This window comes from Lonchura striata, chromosome 18 (genome assembly GCF_046129695.1).
Source record: "Lonchura striata isolate bLonStr1 chromosome 18, bLonStr1.mat, whole genome shotgun sequence".
NCBI lineage: Eukaryota > Metazoa > Chordata > Aves > Passeriformes > Estrildidae > Lonchura > Lonchura striata.
The window spans coordinates 6,802,910-6,819,671 of NC_134620.1; the positions used below are offsets into that span (position 1 = coordinate 6,802,910).

The window sequence follows — 16,762 nt, forward strand, 5'->3', positions numbered from 1 at the left end:
GACCGTGGGTCCCGGGCGGGTGAGGGAAGGACGGACGGACGCACCGCGGGTCCCGGGCGGGTGAGGGAAGGACGCACCGCGGGTCCCGGCAGGGTGAGGGAAGGACGGACGGACGCACCGCGGGTCCCGGGCGGGTGAGGGAAGGAAGGACCGCGGGTCCCGGCAGGGTGAGGGAAGGACTGACGGACGCACCGCGGGTCCCGGCAGGGTGAGGGAAGGAAGCACCGCGGGTCCCGGGCGGGTGAGGGAAGGAAGGACGGACGCACCGCGGGTCCCGGGCGGCGCCGCGGGCGGTGCTGTTACGGGCCAGCGCCAGGGGGCGCCGCCGAGCGCCGCAGCGGGCCCGCGCTGTGGCCGGCCGCCATGGGCGCCGAGCGGGAGGCGCGGGCCTGCGCCGCCTTCTACGGCGCTCGGGGCCTCGCCCCCGCCGTGCTCTCCTGCCTGCGCTGCCTGCGGCACTTCGCGGGGTAAGAGCGCGGCCCCGGGCAGGCAGCTCCCGCTGTGCCCGGCGGCGGCTGCGTCGCGACGCCCCCGGTGCGCCGCGGCCGTGCGTCCCGCGGGCCGGGAGGGCAGGAGGGAGGGAGCGAGGGGCGGTCGATTCCCAGCGAGGGGTCCGAGCCCCACGTTCCCTTCCAGGGCTGCAGTGCTGAGGGTTTTCGTGCCCTTCTGCCCAGCGAGGGTTTGCAATGCGCTGAGCTTTGACGATTTCGTGTAGCTCCCCTCCCCCGCCGCCGTCCCTCCGTCCTCCAGCGAAATGCTGAGTGCGGCTGGCAGAGGGGACACCGCACGCTGGGGCACCCCGGTCCCAGATCCCACTGAGTCGCGGTACTCCCCCGCTACAAACTTCACCGGGCCAAGGTATCCTCACCCCTACCCTTGTCCTGCTTAGGAGTACTGCCAAGAGATGCAAAGAGAAGCACCTGGAGGAGGCTCTCCAGCTGACGCGGGTGCTGAGCGAGGGTCTGCAGGCGCTGGGGGAGGCAGAGGCACGACCCCTGCTCCGCTGTGTCCTGGCATTCCAGATGGAGGCAACCAGCAGCTGCAGCTCCTTCCAGAAACTGGAACAGGTCTGTAAGGCAATTGCTGGGCTGGCTTTGCCCACCCCTGGCACAGCTCTGGAGTTTTTTGGCATCTTTACCAGCAAAGGAGCTCAGAGTGGTGCAGGCTCCCCCAGTAGCACTTGACAGTTGGTGTCCCCCAGACAGAGCAGAGCAGCTGACTTGGGGTGTCTCTTGGCAGATGGTGACCCAACTGGCAGTGGGGAAAGAAGCCTTGTTGGCCCAGGAGGTGGACACACTGCTGGCTGGCTTGGCACTGCAGGGAGAGGTGAGAGAACCCTGGCTGTGCAGTGTCACTGGCTTTCATGGGGACTTGTCTGGAGACCATGTATCACAGGCACCTCATGGTTTGGGCCAGTCCTTCTCTTCACTTCCTATGGTTCTGGGGGATTTGCCCTTGCTTGCAGCTGGCAACATGTGGCTTTTCACATGTTCACATGTTCATTTACATATGTTCATTTTCATATTTTTTTCAACATTTTCATATGTTCATTTTCATATTTTTTCAACATTTTTATATGTTCACATGTTTCAAGGGCTGGCCTTTCACACTAGCCCTTTGCTCATCCCTGGGGCAGCCTCTGGCACTGGCAGAACTCTCCTGCCCAAGGTACTGAGCATCAGCATGTTGTTACACAGGACAAACTACCCTTCTGTCCCTGCAGGTGCTGTCTCCTGAGGACCTTCAGTCAGGTCAGCCTCTGTTCCTTACCTTCTGGGATTTTCTCCAAGCTCACACGAGTGCACAGAATATTTCCTGCCAACCCAAACTGGGTACTCTGTGCTCATGGGAGGGGAGCGGGGATCAGCCAGATCCATGTGATCTCTGCACAGGTCCCAGCAGCATCCAGCTCTGCCCACCCACAGCTGGAAACCAGACAACCCAAAGCATCCCCTGCATCCCAGCCCCATTCATACCTCACTTACCAGTGCCCTTGGCTGAACTGGGAGCAGGAGGGCTGGAGCTGATGCTGTCCCCTTGCCCGCAGTGTCCATGTTCCTGGAGGAGAGCAGCCTGGGCCGGCAGCACTGGCGCCAGAACCTGGCCCTGCTGCTGCAGCGCCTGGCCAGCACCCTGCACTGGGTGCTGCAGGGCCAGCCCACACCTGGCAGCACGTGGGGCTACCTGGTCGTCAAGGTAGGAGCCAGACTGGGCAGTGGGGGAAGGATCAGTACCTGCAAGGACAGGCTGGGCACCGGCAGCAATGTGCAGATGGATGTAACTGCTTTGAATGGCTGTTCCTGGGGCATTGCTGCTTTTTTAGAGGTAAGGAATACTGATCATCCCTGTGGCACCTCCTGCTCCTCCAGGCCTGCCTCCAGGTCTTCCAGGTGCTGCCAGAGGATGTGGCCCCCCTGGTGTGGAGCACATCAGGAAAGAGTGAGACCCTGCAGAGCCTCTTGGGACTGCTGCTGGAGGTGGCGTGGGGGAAGGTGCGTACAGCCCTGGGAGGGATGGAGCTGCCTGTCCCAAGGAGCAGAGCAGTGCTGTTCTTCCCAGGTGCTTTCCCCATTCCCCTCCCCAAGGCAAGCCTGCAGAGTGTCTGGCATGTCTGAGAGACCCCATGTAGCTGTTTGCAGGCACAGTTAAATGTGGTTGGGGTTTAAATGGTGTTTTGAGTTGTGCCTTTGCCTCCCTGCGAGTCCAGGCCCTGAACAAGGACACGAGGCTGCTGGCAGGCACAGCCCTGAGCATGTTGGTGAACACGGCCCCCCAGCCCCAGTACGGGGCCAGTGCTGTGCTGACCCTGTTCCAGCTCCCCAGCCAAGGTGCGTGCTCCATCCTGAGCTGAGGAAGGCCTCTGGCAAAGGGTGTCAGGCGTGTTTGGGTGTGAGGAGACAGAGGCTGGTGCCAAGCTGGACTCCACTGCTGTGCCTGTCTCTTGGGTCTGGGAGCTCCAGCTGTCTCTGGCCACCTCCCATGGATGTTCTGGAATGAGCCATGGCAGTTGGTCTCAGAGCAGCATTTGGGTTTGCCACCTTCCTTCCATCCACTGCAGCCATTTTCCAGCAGGCACTGGGGAGCTGAAATTTGGGGAGCTGGTGGTGGTAGTGCCCCATGTCCTGGAACCAGATGGGCTGGAGAAGCTGGTGCTTACCAGAGGTTTGCTGACGTGCTGCAAGATGGACATCCTCAGCTGCCAGCTGGAGGGCCTCCCCAACAAGGTAGGAGAGCTCAAACCTGGTGGACGGGGCTTGAGGGAGCCCTTGGAGAGGGCTGGCAGATGCTTGTGGTGCCTGCTGGTCCTTGGGGGATGAAGCCAGGCTGCACCCCTCCACACCAGCAGCTCCATGCAGCCTGCTGAGCACAGCCAGTTAGCCAAAGAGCTTTTTCCAAAGACATCCCAGCAGGGATTTCTCTTTCCTGGGGGGCTAGGAAACAAAGTGCTGCCTAAAGCCCCTGCACAAGCAAAGCAGTGTTCACCCTGTGTTCCCATGGCATGAACTTGGGGCTGTCCCTGCAGAGCACAGCCCCATCTCTGCCCAGCTTTAGTCTCTCCCAAGTCCTCATGAGCTGAGGACTTCTGGCAGGGAGCAGAGGTGTGCTCTGTAAGAGCAGGAGAAGCAGGAGCACTCTCCTTGCCTGTCTCATGGCAGGGTTTTCTCCCTGGAAATTCTGTGCCTGCCCTCTTCCTGAGCCGCTGTGCCCCTGCAGGCCTGCCTGCTGCTGGACATGGTCTTTCCTGCTGTGTGTGCCCTGACCAGGGAGCAGAAGGACTGCCACTACTACTGCTTCCAAGGTAGGAGACGTGACCCTGCCATGGCAGGGAGGTTTGAAAGGTTCACTGTGCTCGTGATGCATAGAGTCCCCATGTGCTTCATCTTCTCCCAGGGAAGATGCTTTTCTGTGTCTTGGTGGCTGGTTTGGAAACTGCTATTAATTTCTGTTCCAGCCCAATGGACACGTACCCTCTTGGGGTCCTGTGTGCCTGCACACAAGGTCCTTAAGGCCACAGCCTGTGCAGGCTCTGGTGCAGGTGGGTCTGAGGTGAGGGCTGCAGCAGAGCTCTGTTTTGGCAGCCTGTGCACTGTGGCTGCAGCGCCTGCGGGAGGGCCTGGCTGCTCTCTGGCACCTGACGGGGACCCGTATCCTGGCCCGGGACACTGAGCTCCTCCAGGAGGTCACCCAGCTGCTGTGGAACAATGCAGAAACCCCGGTAAGGACACAGTGCCAAAGGGCACCAAGTGTGGCAGCCAGGAACAGCTCTTCCCTCACCTGGTTCAGCTGCTGTTCCCAGCCCATAACACATCCCTGCCTGCTTCAGCTCCATCAGCCAAATAGACTCCCTTGCTTGAAGCTGCCAGAGCAGGGCAGTCACACTGCTGAGGTCCTGGCATTTGTCACACACAGGCTCTAAAGAGCCATGTCCCGGTGCTGCACCTGCCACAGGACAGCAAGACATGAGAGGGAGCCCACCCAACCCCCTGTTTGTGGTCCTTCTCCTACAGGTGGAAGGTGTGTCTGAGTTCATTCACAGCTCCTTCCGATTGCTCCTGGAGATCTACCACCTGGAGTGCCAGCACTTCCAGGACCAGGAGAGACCCCTTTACCAACAGATGCTGCAGAGGGTGGTCTCAATGCCCTGGCAGATCAAAGCAAGATACATGCCCCTGTGTGCCATCGTCCCCTACATGGGCAGCCAGCAGGTAGGGAAGGCAGGGGTATGGGGAGTCCTGGTGTCAGCTGGCTCTCCTGCTGAGGTGGCACAGCCTCTGTCCTCTGCCTGTCACCTTCTACCAAGCTCAGCTGTGTGGGCAGGGAGCCTTCCCACCCAGAGAGGCTACTTTAGTATCCTTGGGGTAGTGAGCTACAGCAGTGCATCCCTGGGGAGTGCCAGTGGGAAGGGAAGCTTTGCCTGTCCATGCCCACCAAAAGCAGCTTTGAGGTACCAGAGATGCTCAGTGCCAGGGGTGACTGCAGTGTGGCCTGTACCAATATGTCTTTCCCCCACATGCAGCTTTCAGCCTGACAGGGAGATGAGGGTCACCTGCCTTTCTTCCAGGTGCTGGATGCCTACCCGGACCTGCCACAGCATCTCCTGAGCTGCCTCTCCACCAACCACCTGTGTCCCGCTGCTGCCGAGGTCTACAAGGTCCTGGTGCGGCAGCAGTGCAGTGAGTGGCAGGACGGGCAGCGGGGCACAGAGGTGGCCCTGGCAGAGCAGTGGGCACTGTGCTGGCTCCCCCTGCTCTCCCAGGCCCTCTGCTCTCCCTTGCCCATTCTGCAGACCAACGCTGCCAACCACCTCCTCACCTGGACCCTGCGGCAGCTCCCGGCTACCCAGACACTGCTGGCCGCCCAGTTTGGTGGCCAGGACACGATGTCACTCCGGGCTTGGGTGTCAGTGCTGAAGGCACAGAAGAGTGTGGCAGGGGCCCTGCCGCTGGGGGATGAGGCGCTGGAGCGGCTGTCCCTCTGCCTGGGCACCCGTGAGGAGGGCATTCGGCTGGCAGCGCTGGGTCTGCTCTGCTGCAGCCCCAACACCAACCAGCCCCTCTCGGGCACCGAGATGCAGCTGCTGCGCGAGTTCCTGCCCCTCAACCTCAACTGCGACTCCTCCTCGTTCCGGCAGCTGCTGCAGGCGGCGGTGAGGAAGGCGCTGGTCCGGCTGCGGGACAGCTCGCTGGCCCAGCTGCGGGGGAAGGCGCCGCGACGCTCCGGGCCGGGCGAGGGAGCTGAGCAGCTCACCCAGGCAGTAGGTGAGGAGGCCACTGAGCAGCTTCACCACAGCCCTGGGAGATTCACATGTGCTCAGCATTCCTTGCTGCCGTGCTCTCTGCCCATAGGCTTTGTGGAGTGGCTGCTGCAGCTCAGCATCACCTCACTCAGCCCAGGCTCCAACTACCAGAGGAAGAAGACGGCTCTGCTCCTCCTGGCTGCTGTTTTGGAGACCTGCACAGACACCTGGAGCCCTGACAGGAAGAAAGGCCAGCCCCCACGTGAGTACAGGCGAAGTACCTGGAGTATCACCTGCAGCTATGGGGATACTCCCAGCCAATCCCATCCCACTGCCCTGTGTCCCCATCACAGGGACCATGGCCACACTGCTGAGCTACGCCAGGCATAGTGGCTGCTGGGACTTCTTTTCCCAGCCCAATTTGTTGGCACTGCTGAGCTGCCTGCAGGACAGCACTAACGAGGTGAGCCTTGTAAAGCCAAGGGGATAAAGATGCCTGCCTTGGCCTCAAGCAGGCTCAGAGGAGAAGCCCACCATGATTCCCATTTTCCCATGTCCCACTTTTCCCCATGTCTTCTCTGTCCTGGCAGATCAGAGACTTGGCCTCGGAGCTGCTTGTCCGCTACTTCCCTGCAACATTCCCTGAGCCTATTGCCCTGGCTCTCTTCCAGCTGGCCCAGGACACCCTGGGCAGCCCCCGAGTGCAGGAGGCTGAAGCTGGAGCTGTGCTGATGAAGACCATCCTGCAGAAGTATGAGCTCCTGGCATGCCCTTCCTTCTCCCTGTGGTGGCACAGGACTCTCTAAGAGTGTGTTGGCAGCACTGGTGTGTGATCATGGATGGGGTTTGCAATAGCCTTGCAGTAGGAAGCTGGGGAGGGGTGAGAGGTGCAGGAGTCTGCACTGGGGGAGGAAGGAGCTGTATAGCACAAGATGGGCAGGAAATTCCCTGGTATTCACAGCAGGATCTGCCTGTTTCCCCAGGTCAGACAGTGGCACCATGAAGAGCCTGTCCCTGGAGGCTGAGGCAGCCCTGACACTGTCTAGCCGAGGGCTGTGCTTCGCCCAGCACCTTCTCCACATGCTGCAAGCCCAGTACAAGGTGGCATGCAAGGACCTGCTGCGGGCAGCAGCCACCGCACCGATGCACGGTATGGCCCCAGCTGGGCAGGGCAGGGCAGGGAGCAGCTCCTGCAGCAGCTGCCTGGGACTCGGAGCAGGCCAGAACCATGGCAGGACTCATTGCTGGTGCCACATCCTTGCCTTGGTTTCCCTGTTTTGGCACTGCCCCTGCCTTGCACACCTCTCACCCAGGACCCTGTTCACTCCCTTGTCCCTGAGCCATGTCAGCCACAGGCTCAGGTGGAGAGCCAGGGCTGTGCTGACACCACAGTGAGCAGAGGTGGGTGTTTTGCAGGAGCCATCGCAGCCCTGCGCAGGTGCCTGCTCCAGGTGCCAGAGGTGGCCGTCTCCATGCAGGCAGCAGAGTTGGTGCAGAGCTGGCAGGAGCTCCTCACCTGCCTCGTGACCACAGTGAGAGACATCACCTCCCTCCTCCTGGGGGCCCTGCAGAGCCAGCAAGGCCCCAGTGCTGATGAGCAAGGTGAGCGTGCCCATGGAGGCAGAACCAGCCCTGAGATCCATCCCTAGGAATCACTGCCAACTCCATCACAGTCATTCCTGGCCCCGCAGCCCTCCAGTCCCAGGGAAATGCACTTGCTTTGGGCTCAGTTCCTCTAGCAGGGGACCATGGTGGGGCTGGGTCCCTTTCTCAACTCCATGGGAGAACAGGAGTACTGGAGGCAAAAGCCTTTCAGAAGCAGTGAGGCACCTGCCAGATGAAAACAGGAAAGGAGGTGCTTGAAGAGCCCTTACAGGCCTTGGAAAGAACAGTGAGAAAAATGCACCTGCATTCCTGAGTAGGGCACGTGGCAGGGCAGGAGCCACTGCCATTTGTGTGCATTCTGACAGGGGACAGCCGGTCCTCCCAAACCCCTGCAGCATCCCGTCTCACTGCCCTACACCACCCTGCTCAGACCTGGCTTTTCCTTTTGCAGCTGCTGCCCCATCATTTGCAGAGATGGGGAATGCCATTGGTTCCCTCATCATGCTGGGGAAGGCCCAGGGGCAAGAGGAAGAGGAGGGTGACTCAGTCCTGTTGTCAGAGGAGCACAACCTGATCCTGACATGCTGCTGGGTGTCAGTGAAGGTGGGGACTCCTCCTCATGGCACCGGGAGAGGGGCAGCTCAGCATGGCACCCATCATCCACCCTACCCCAGCTGCTGCTTCACTTCCCCCTGGGGCATTCGCTGGGGATGAACATGGGAGGATTTCTGTCCTTACTTCAGTGCTCTCACAGATGTCCTCACCCCCTTCCAGGAAGGATGCAACTAGCAGGCTCCCCAAAAGCAGCCCACTCCCTGCCCTTATGGAGCCCAGCTTCTTCCCAGACACTGATAGTCCCCTGCTGTGGCAGAGCCAGGCTACCTGGCTTGCAGCCCTGCTGCCACCCATCCCAGCTTCTTCTCCTCCTTGCCAGTCTTGCTGACCTTCCTCTTCTTCCCAGGAGATTGGGCTGCTCCTGGGGGGCCTGGCCGAGCTGCTGCTATCCCCAGCACTGTGTGCTGAACTGGGGCTGCTCCTGCCGCTCCCCACCCTGCAGATGGCCACCAGGGTGTTCCAGGAAATCCTGCTGCGGTGCCGGCACTGGGTAAGAGCGTGTCTGGGCCCTTGGCCGTCCCTCCAGCCCTGCCCTGGCATGCTGGGGTGGAAGGAAGGTGAGGGCAGTGGGGCAGGGTCTGCTGTGGGGAAGGCTGGAAGTCCCCTGGCTGGGATCCCAGCGCCAGACCCTATCACATCTTCTCACTTGCTCTTCCCTTTTGCAAAGAGTTTTCTGGGGCCATGGGGGGGCTGGTGGGTGCAGCCTTTGGGGTGCTTGTCCTGACACTGCTTTGCCCCAGGGAGCAGTGGAGGGCTGCAGCATGGGCTTCACCAAATTCTGCGCTGCGCTGCTGAACCACCCGGATCCAGAGCTGCAGGCCATCCCACGGGCTGTGCTGGAGCAGGTACAGTACTCATTGTGCCTCATGTTTCCCGTGTGCCCCAGGGAGCACCAGAGGCGTTTCTGCACTCCCTGGGGCAAGCACCCTCCAGGCAGGGCAGCTGCAGGTTGCAGGTGACAGGTTTCCAGCTACATCTCAGGTGGATTTTGTTTCTCTGTCAGGGCTTGGAAGCACTGAGTGGGCCCCGGAGCAGCTCGATTACGCGCCGTGCTGCCGGCTTCCCCATGCTCTTCCTCTGCATCGTCAGCGGCGAGGCCCCGGCGCAGGCACGGCCGCTCCTGACCCGCTGCATCCAGACCCTGCTGACCTTGGCTGCCACAGCACTGCCACAGGACTGGGACCAGACCCTGGACCTCCCGCAGGTGAGTGTGGCACTCCTGGCTGCTGGAGCCCCTCTGGGGACAGGGTGATCTGTGCTGGGTCCGCTGAGCTGTGCCAGGTACCCAGTGTGAGGCTGTGAGAGCTCAACGAGCAAAAACCCACAGCTCTGGTCGTGCTGTCGAGCCTTGGAGCTGATGGTCTTTGGCTCCCTTGTCTTTTCCTACCCTCTTCCCCTGACATGGTAGCATGAGCCCCCTGTGCTCTCCCCAGGTGTGTGCCCTCCACGTGCTGCAGACACTGGTCCGTGGGGCGGGGCTGGGTGGGGCAGTGCTGTGCCACGCCACACCCATGATGGCCTTGGCACTGCGGGGCCTGGGCTCGCCTTGCTGGGCCATGAGGAATGCGGCCATCCAGCTCTTCAGTGAGTACTGGCAGAGGGAGATCCCACAGCCCCCAGGGCTCGGGGCCTGTGTGGGCTCAAGTGCAGGGGCTTGGCAGGGTTGGATGGGACCTGACACTGCCTTCTCTGTCCCTGCAGGTGCCCTCACATCCCGGCTGCTGGGACAGCCGTGGAGCCACAGGGATGGCTGCCCATCAGAGGGGCTGAGCCTGCACGCCTTCCTTGGGCAGCACCCAAAGCTTGGCGCTGTGCTGCTCGGAGAGCTCAAGGTGGCCACAGCACCCACATCAAGGGGGCTCCACCTGCACCCTGCACTCCACGCCATCCTCACCCTCTTAGCCCAGCTGCAGCCTGGTGCTGACAGTCCCGGCAGGTATGGGGGCAGTGGGTATGCTGTGCTTTAGCCAAGGGCTCCTGCAGTGGGAAGGGCTCCCATGCTGCTGAGGCTGGCCCTGGCTCTTGTGAGATTTTACTCCAGCCAGAGCATCACCACATACTGCCCTTTTTGCTCCACAGTCCCTCTGCTCCCTTCCTGGGTCCACTGCTGGGGCTGGCAGAGAGCCCCATCTACGCTGTACGAGCCATGGCTGCCAAGGCTCTGGTGCCCGCCGTGCCCCCTCCCCAGCGCTGCAGGCTCCTCCTGCAGCTGGCCCGGCAGCTCCCTGCAGCCCCCGGAGAGATCCGCTCTCACAACGCTGTCCACGGGCACCTGCTGCAGATGCGGGCACTGCTGGGCTCTGCCACGGGCGCCAGGGGGTGAGTTTTGCCACGCTGTCTCCCCAGCTGGGGTCACTGTGCCAAGGGCAGCCTTTTGGGCACAGAAGACTCCATCTCAGGGCTTGCCCCGTGGTGAGGCTGTGTCTCCCTGCAGGCTCTCAGCCGAGGCGCTGCACCCAGTGACTCTGCAGCTGGAGGCGCGGGGCTGGCTGCTCACCCCGGCCCAGCGCTGCCCCCTCGTCCGCGCCGCCTTCCTCCAGGTCCTCGCCCTCCTGCCCACATCCTTCAGCCCTGGCTTCACCCAGTACATCCATGACACAATCAGCACCGAGCTGGGCAGCCTCCTGCAGGGGGGAACGTCAGGCTGTGCCGAGCTGCAGGTACTGCTTCCTGCCAGGAAAATCATGGCCATGCCCGACTGCCAGTGAGCCTGGGCAGGGACAGGGGGAGCCATTGCTCCAGGCTGAGCACTGGAAGGGGAATTCTCTTCTTTTCCTGCAGGTGGGCTCAGCCGTCCTCCACCAAACCATGGCTCACTTCATGTGCAGCGAGGCAGCCCGGCTGGCAGACAGCGAACGGATTGCTGCCGTCTGCTCACTTCTCCAGCAGCCCAACCCCGACATCCAGCTTGGCATCCTGAGCTGGGTGACTGCTGGGGAGGGAGGAACATGCAAGGAGGTGGAGAACGCTCTTGGGCTGACATTGCTGGTATGATGGAGCTCCAAATTCACCAAGTAAAATAGAGGGGCCCCAGTGCACCAGGCAGATGGGACACCTGAGATCCCAATGCTGAGAAGCTTGGTGCTCCCCAGGCTGAGGGTGCATGGGTGAAGCGCACTTGCCTGGTCCTGCAGTGCTAGGACCACTAACCATGTACCTTCTTTCCTATTGTTAACTAGGAGAGCTTGCAGTCGGTGCTGCAAGAGAGAAGGGACAAAGAGTTCCTGAGATTGTACCTTGAGGCTTTGCTGCATCTTTACAGAGATCCCTCGGCATGGTCCCAGGAAGCTTCCAATAAGCTCCAGGGCTCCTCAAGATCATGCCTGGAGATGCTGCTGCACATGGTGGAGGCTGAGTGTCCTGGGCCTGAACTCCTCTTCCAGGCACTGTGTGCTGCCAGCCTGCTGCTTGCCCACCAGTAGGTCCTTGCTGCTGCTGGGGGCTGCCCAATTCTTCCAGCAGATTCTTCCTTAGTCCTTACTAGAAACAGCCATGATTTCTCTCCCATAAATCACAGCATTGCACCTGGCTCCTGCAATCTCAGGGCAGCCAGTGGCCTTTGGTCCCTTAATGGAGCATCAAGGTGTGCTTGAAATCGCTCTTCTTCCCTGGCCTTGGCAGGTGTGGGGACGAGGCCGTGGCGCTGGTGGAGCGCTGGTGTGCGGCGCTGGAGGAGTGCAGCCAGTCCGCTTGGTCCGAGCTGCTGCGGCTGGCGGCTGCCCGCTCCCTGCAGCTGGCGGGGGCCGGCGTGGTGCGGCGATCCCTGCGTGCTGCCCGTCCCTCGCTCGGCCCTGCGGCTCTGCGGTAGGTCACTGAGCCCATCTCTGGGGTGGCTGTGCTTGTGCACTGCTCCCTGCAGCCCCAGCCCCGGCCTGCTGCAGGTTAATGGACCCTGCAAAAGGTGTCCCCTGCAAAAACTCAAGGGTATGGAGGAAAGCCCCACTCATTCAAAAATCAGGGGCAGTCAAGAGCTCACAGTGTAAAAAAAAACGTGTGGGTGGCATTTTAATACAAGCAGCCAGTCCATTATGAGCAGCAGATGGCATTGCTGAGTCCCTCAATCCCTAGCACAAGCTCTTCCTTTCCAAGCTCTTGGGTGGTGGCTGTGTCTTTCACAGTCCAGGAAAAAAGCCCCTCAGAGAAGCATTCTTTTGAGGTGTCATCCTCCCCTCCAAGCAGGCTGGGATGCTTTAGGGCATGCAGTATGCTTCCTTTACCTTCTCTTCCCTTTCCTCAGGCTGATAAACATGGCCATTCGCCTTCTGCAAGATGAGGAGCGGGAGGTCCGGCATGAGGCCTCAGGTTTCGCCAGCCTCCTGCGGCAGAGCCCAGGGGAGCTGCTCCAAGATGGCTGCATCTTTGTGCAGGACAACGTGGGGCTCCAGAGCCTCCTAGAGCTCCTTCTGGGAGAGTTCGGGGGGCACCCTGAGACCTTCAACTCACTACTTCAGCATATCCCCATCTTGGATCTCAGGAGTGTTGTGGAGGAGCTGGAGGCCAACAAGTGAGTTGCTGGACCTGTGGACTGGCATGAGGGAGTGTGGGGTAGCACAGGGCCAGCCCTTGGCTTCACTCACACCTCTGCTTTCTCCCCAGAGCTGCCAGCCTGTACAAGGAGGACGAACCCAATGTTTTTGCAGAGCCAGCTGTCCTGGCACAGCAGCTGCTCCCTGTCCTGGTGCAGCTCCTGGAGAAGGCTCCCACTGGCAGCCCACTCCATGCCTTGGCTCTGCAGTGGCTGGAAGCCACAGGCCCCGGTGTGCTGAGGGACCTGCAGTACTGCAAACGCTGCTGGAGCCAAGGTATGGCGAGCGTGGAGTGCCTGGGACAAGCAAACAGTGTCCTTGTTCCCCAGGCCAGCCCTGCCCATGGGGACCCCGCCCCACTCCTGGCTCCTTCCCCGCTCTCTCCACAGGGGCTGCTGTCCGCTGGGGGATGAAGGCGCTGGGCTGTGCCAGGCTCCACACAGCCCTGGCCGTGCTGCTGGTGAGGGCCCGCCTGGTGGCACGGGTGCTGCAGGTGCTGGGGGAAAGTGCCACCACCATGCCAGGCCTGGGTTGTGGTTCCCAGGAGCTGGAGCAGGAGCTGGAGCTGGTACAGGGGCTGCTGGTGCAGCATGGCCTGGCCCCTGTGCCAAATCAGGACAATGCACCAGGAGAGCTGGGACCACTGCTGGGGACTGACAGCTCCAAGCATGCAGCAGTGTGACATGGAATCCTGCAGCCATTTCCCTCCATTTCCTGGATGCTCTCTGTGACCAGCAGCCAGGCCTGCAGGTTTGGTGGTGTAACTCAGGGGAACCCCACTCACAATTTGGGACACACTCACTTTTGTTCCCAGTTTCTAACTCTGCAGCTGAGGACTCCAGTGCAGCATTGCTTTGGCCTATGTCCATGCCTTCCTTGCCCTCAGCTCTGGCTGGCAGGAGGGGACCTGTGCTCCAGAACTCTCACCACCTGTTTTTCTAACCAGCACTTTGGTCTTTGGCCGACATGGGCTTTTATCCCAAATAAAGAGGCCAAGAACATTCCCAGTGTTGAAGCCTTTTAATTCCACTGCCCAGGAGGGTGGTGTGAGAGCAGGCTGCAGGAGCCAAACATGTCCTGGGGCAGCAAACAGACAACAGCCACTGGCTGCAGTGGAGCAAGATCCAGCCCTGGCATGGCACGTGCTCCCACCACAGGCTGTGGTAGCACCACTCAAAGCTGGGGCAGGGACCCCACCAGCAAGGTCATGTCGTGGTGGGCAAGGACTGGAGAAGGGCAGCAGCACCCAGCCTCAGTCCTTCCAATGGGACCGCCAGGCCCCACGGCTGGAACTGGGTTCTGGCACCATTGCCTGTGTACAGGCTTTGGGTGTCTGTTAAATATCTCTGCAAAACTGCCCTGCCTGGCTCACCTGACACTGCAGTGAGTGAGCTCAGACAAGAGGAGGGATGCTCCCTCCGTCCTCACGTTGCTTGCCAGTTGCAGCTTGTGGAAAGTACATCATGGCTGAGCATGACATCATCACACCGTGTCACCGCCACATCATCTTCTCACCCAGATTTAACCTCATCATGCTGTTCTTCTACCATTAATCACCACACTTCAGCAATTCCCTTATTTTTAGTCTTTATAAGAAGGGTTTTTCCATTCTTCAGCAAATTATTTAATGGAAAACAGAGGGAGCTGGCACCAAGGGTGAACAGCAAACCTGCAGGAGGGTGAAATTATGAAAGAGACCACATTTTTATTTCATTCCCCACCTCCCCAGCAAGGAGTGGTGCATGGGGGGGCTCAGCTCACCTTCCTGGGGGGATCCTACACAAAAATGAGAGCTGGTGGGGAGCAGACACACCCCTCCTGCAGGCTCTCCTGCACCCAGGAGCCCTGGCACCCCACCACAGAAGCGGCCACCCAAAATGTCCTGGAAGGGAAAATCAGTGAAAACTAGGGTGTGCCATTAATAAATACATTTTAAAAAAATCAAATATAGTTTTATACATGGGTTTATATTATACATATATATATACATATAAAATAGTGGCAGTCGGACCAGATGATCATTGTCCCTTCCAACAGAGATAGTCTATTCTGTTTTAATATGTTTATTTTTCTATTATAATATTGATTTATAGGATATATTATTGATTCATTTAATAATATGATGGTATACATTGTGGCATATTTTAACATAATTACAGCTTTGTACACAAATAAGTACAATATAAAAGAAGAATGCCTTAGAAGACAGGGAGAGATGTTCCTCAGGAGAGATCCCATGGTGGGGATGCCACAGATTAGCACCTACCTGGCTCCTTGCAGCCCGTGTCCAGTGCAGTGGGGGCGGCGGTGGGACAGATTCCCCCAGCACTCCACACACACCTGCTTGTCCCGCTGCAGCCGGCGGCTCCAGGCGCGCCCGCGGCACGGGGCTCCCACCTGCGTCAGGCGGAAATAGCCGCAGTAGCTGGGGAAGGGGGAGCTGGGGAGGGGGGAAAATGGGAGGAGAAAAAAGGGAAAATGGTGGTCGGAAGGTAGGGCAGAGGTTGCGGCGGTTTGTTGATGGATTGGGGTATAAAGGGGATATAGGTTTGGGGGGTGGCAGAGGGGTCTCGGCCGGGGAGGTGAGAAGGGTAATGGCTCTGGGGGGGTGCAGAGGGATCCTGATTTGGAGGGTGGGAAGGATGGCGGTTCTGTGGGGCATGCAGAGGGCCATGGTTTTGTATGGGGGTGCAACGGGGCCATGGTTTAGTGCAGGGAGAAAAGTCATGTCTGGGGGAAGAAAAAAGGCCCTGGGTCTGGGGGTGCAAAGAGCCCATGACCACAGGGGGTGCAGGGGGGTCCCGGCTTTGGGGAGGGGGGTTACGGAGGGGCCCCGACTCCACACATACCCAGAGGGCTCCTCCGGCAGTGGCAGCCCAGCTCTTCGCCAGGGATCTCTGAAGTCCTGGCTGAAGGAGTTGGGCAGTACCTTGGCTACCTCTGGGAGAAGAGCAGCTGTGAGGGCCACGGAGATGACTAAAGACACCCCGGGACGGCAGCACATGGGGACGAGCACGCAGCCCGGTTACCTTTGGCCGTCCCGCAGGTCGGGTGCTGCCCCAGGCAGCCGCGGCGCTGCTTGAGGTCCGGACAGGGATCGCCCCCGTGCCGGGGCGGCACAGTGACCTGGCGGCTGCGGGCCCTGCTGCCAACCCCGCACGGGGAGCTGCACCCGCTCCACGGCCCCCAGGGCCCCACAGCACAGCCCACCGCTGCCAGGGATGGAGGAGAGGGAGAAGAAAGAGTTTCAGTGTCACGAACAACGGAAAGAGCAGAGCAGGGGAGATGCAGCACAGGGAACGAGGAGAGAGGAGGAAGGGCAAGGGCCAGAGTCACCCCAGCAGCCCCTCTCCCCTGACCCCTGCTAGTGCAGGGGCTTTGTGAGCTGCTTCCGCAGGACTTTATCCCTGTGTGCATCGCGCTGAGCTGGGACCCTGCTAATCTCCCCAGAGATTAGGAAGGGCTGACTGCTGCAATTGTCCAGGGGGCCGTGGCCAGCGCCTGCCTACCCAGATTTGGGTCCCCAGGGCAGGCTGGTTCTGCACTCCCCAAGCCCATGAGCCCTGTTTGACACCCTTAGTGCAGCCCCCGGTTCCACAGTCCCCTGTGACAGTAGCAGAGGTGACACCGGGGCTTGTCCTGCTGGGTCCAGGACACTGACCACTCAGGCTTGCAGTGACAGCGCTACCATCAGCTGGAGACCAGAGGCCATTCCATGGAGCTCCCTCATTGCACTGGGGCCACCCAGACAGCGTGGAAAAAAGGGGACAACTGGGACATTGCTATAAACCCAGCCCAGCCAGCATCCCCAGACACACCCTGTTATCACTCAAAGTCCGGGGCCAACAGCTAACAGCAAACACCCGCCACCGAGCACAGCAGCACAGGCTGGCGTCCCCAGCCGCGGTCCGGCCGGTGCCATCCCCTCCGCCACTCACCGGCACGGCGGCACGAGGTGAGGTAGTCCTGGCAGCAGTCTCCCGTCCTCTGGCAGTACGAGTCGCAGTAGCAGCGGGCCCGGCGGGCGCCGGGGGCCCAGCAGGCGTTGTTCCTGCCGGGGCAGCAGCGCTGCCGGCAGCTGCCCGTGGCTCCTACCAGGCAGCCGGTGGCCAGCAGCCAGCCCGCCCAGAGCAGCGGGCCCCGCATGGCACCGGGAGCCTGCGAGCCCCGCGGGACGATGGCTCTGCCCTGCCCCAGCGGACACTGGATGAGGAGCGAGGCTGTGCGGGTGGGAGCTCCGGCCGTGCCGCACCGCCCCCGGGCTGGGCGGGGGACAAAG

General features: G+C 60.6%; 2 protein-coding genes across 3 annotated transcripts; one reads left to right on the forward strand and one right to left on the reverse strand.

The window, feature by feature from the left end:
* Positions 1-358: 358 nt before the first annotated feature.
* On the forward strand, positions 359-13,484 carry LOC110481399 (tRNA (32-2'-O)-methyltransferase regulator THADA). The gene is made up of 31 exons (XM_077787161.1): positions 359-467; positions 890-1,067; positions 1,240-1,326; positions 1,724-1,751; positions 2,048-2,196; positions 2,370-2,492; positions 2,708-2,828; positions 3,073-3,224; positions 3,715-3,799; positions 4,080-4,216; positions 4,509-4,706; positions 5,063-5,759; positions 5,847-5,999; positions 6,091-6,200; positions 6,328-6,488; positions 6,721-6,887; positions 7,154-7,339; positions 7,794-7,945; positions 8,304-8,447; positions 8,698-8,802; positions 8,961-9,161; positions 9,391-9,541; positions 9,659-9,893; positions 10,037-10,276; positions 10,392-10,617; positions 10,739-10,945; positions 11,137-11,375; positions 11,579-11,761; positions 12,195-12,461; positions 12,554-12,759; positions 12,873-13,484. The coding sequence occupies exons 1-31, from the start codon at positions 364-366 to the stop codon at positions 13,163-13,165; spliced, it is 5,685 nt and encodes a 1,894-aa protein (XP_077643287.1). The 5' UTR covers positions 359-363; the 3' UTR covers positions 13,166-13,484.
* Positions 13,485-13,488: 4 nt separating this feature from the next.
* On the reverse strand, positions 13,489-16,704 carry LOC110481305 (somatomedin-B and thrombospondin type-1 domain-containing protein). 2 transcript variants are annotated; one of them, XM_021549844.3, is made up of 6 exons: positions 16,422-16,704; positions 15,513-15,695; positions 15,333-15,423; positions 14,750-14,923; positions 14,245-14,365; positions 13,489-14,152 (listed from the first exon to the last, which is right to left on the reverse strand). In XM_021549844.3, exons 1-5 carry the CDS (start codon positions 16,627-16,629, stop codon positions 14,260-14,262), a joined length of 762 nt encoding a protein of 253 aa, XP_021405519.2. In that variant the 5' UTR covers positions 16,630-16,704; the 3' UTR covers positions 13,489-14,152; positions 14,245-14,259. The 2 variants fall into 2 exon arrangements, 1 of the variants encoding a protein (XP_021405519.2); XR_004148927.1 differs by lacking the exons at positions 13,489-14,152; positions 14,245-14,365; positions 16,422-16,704 and having other exon boundaries at positions 14,531-14,880; positions 15,333-15,618.
* Positions 16,705-16,762: the final 58 nt, after the last annotated feature.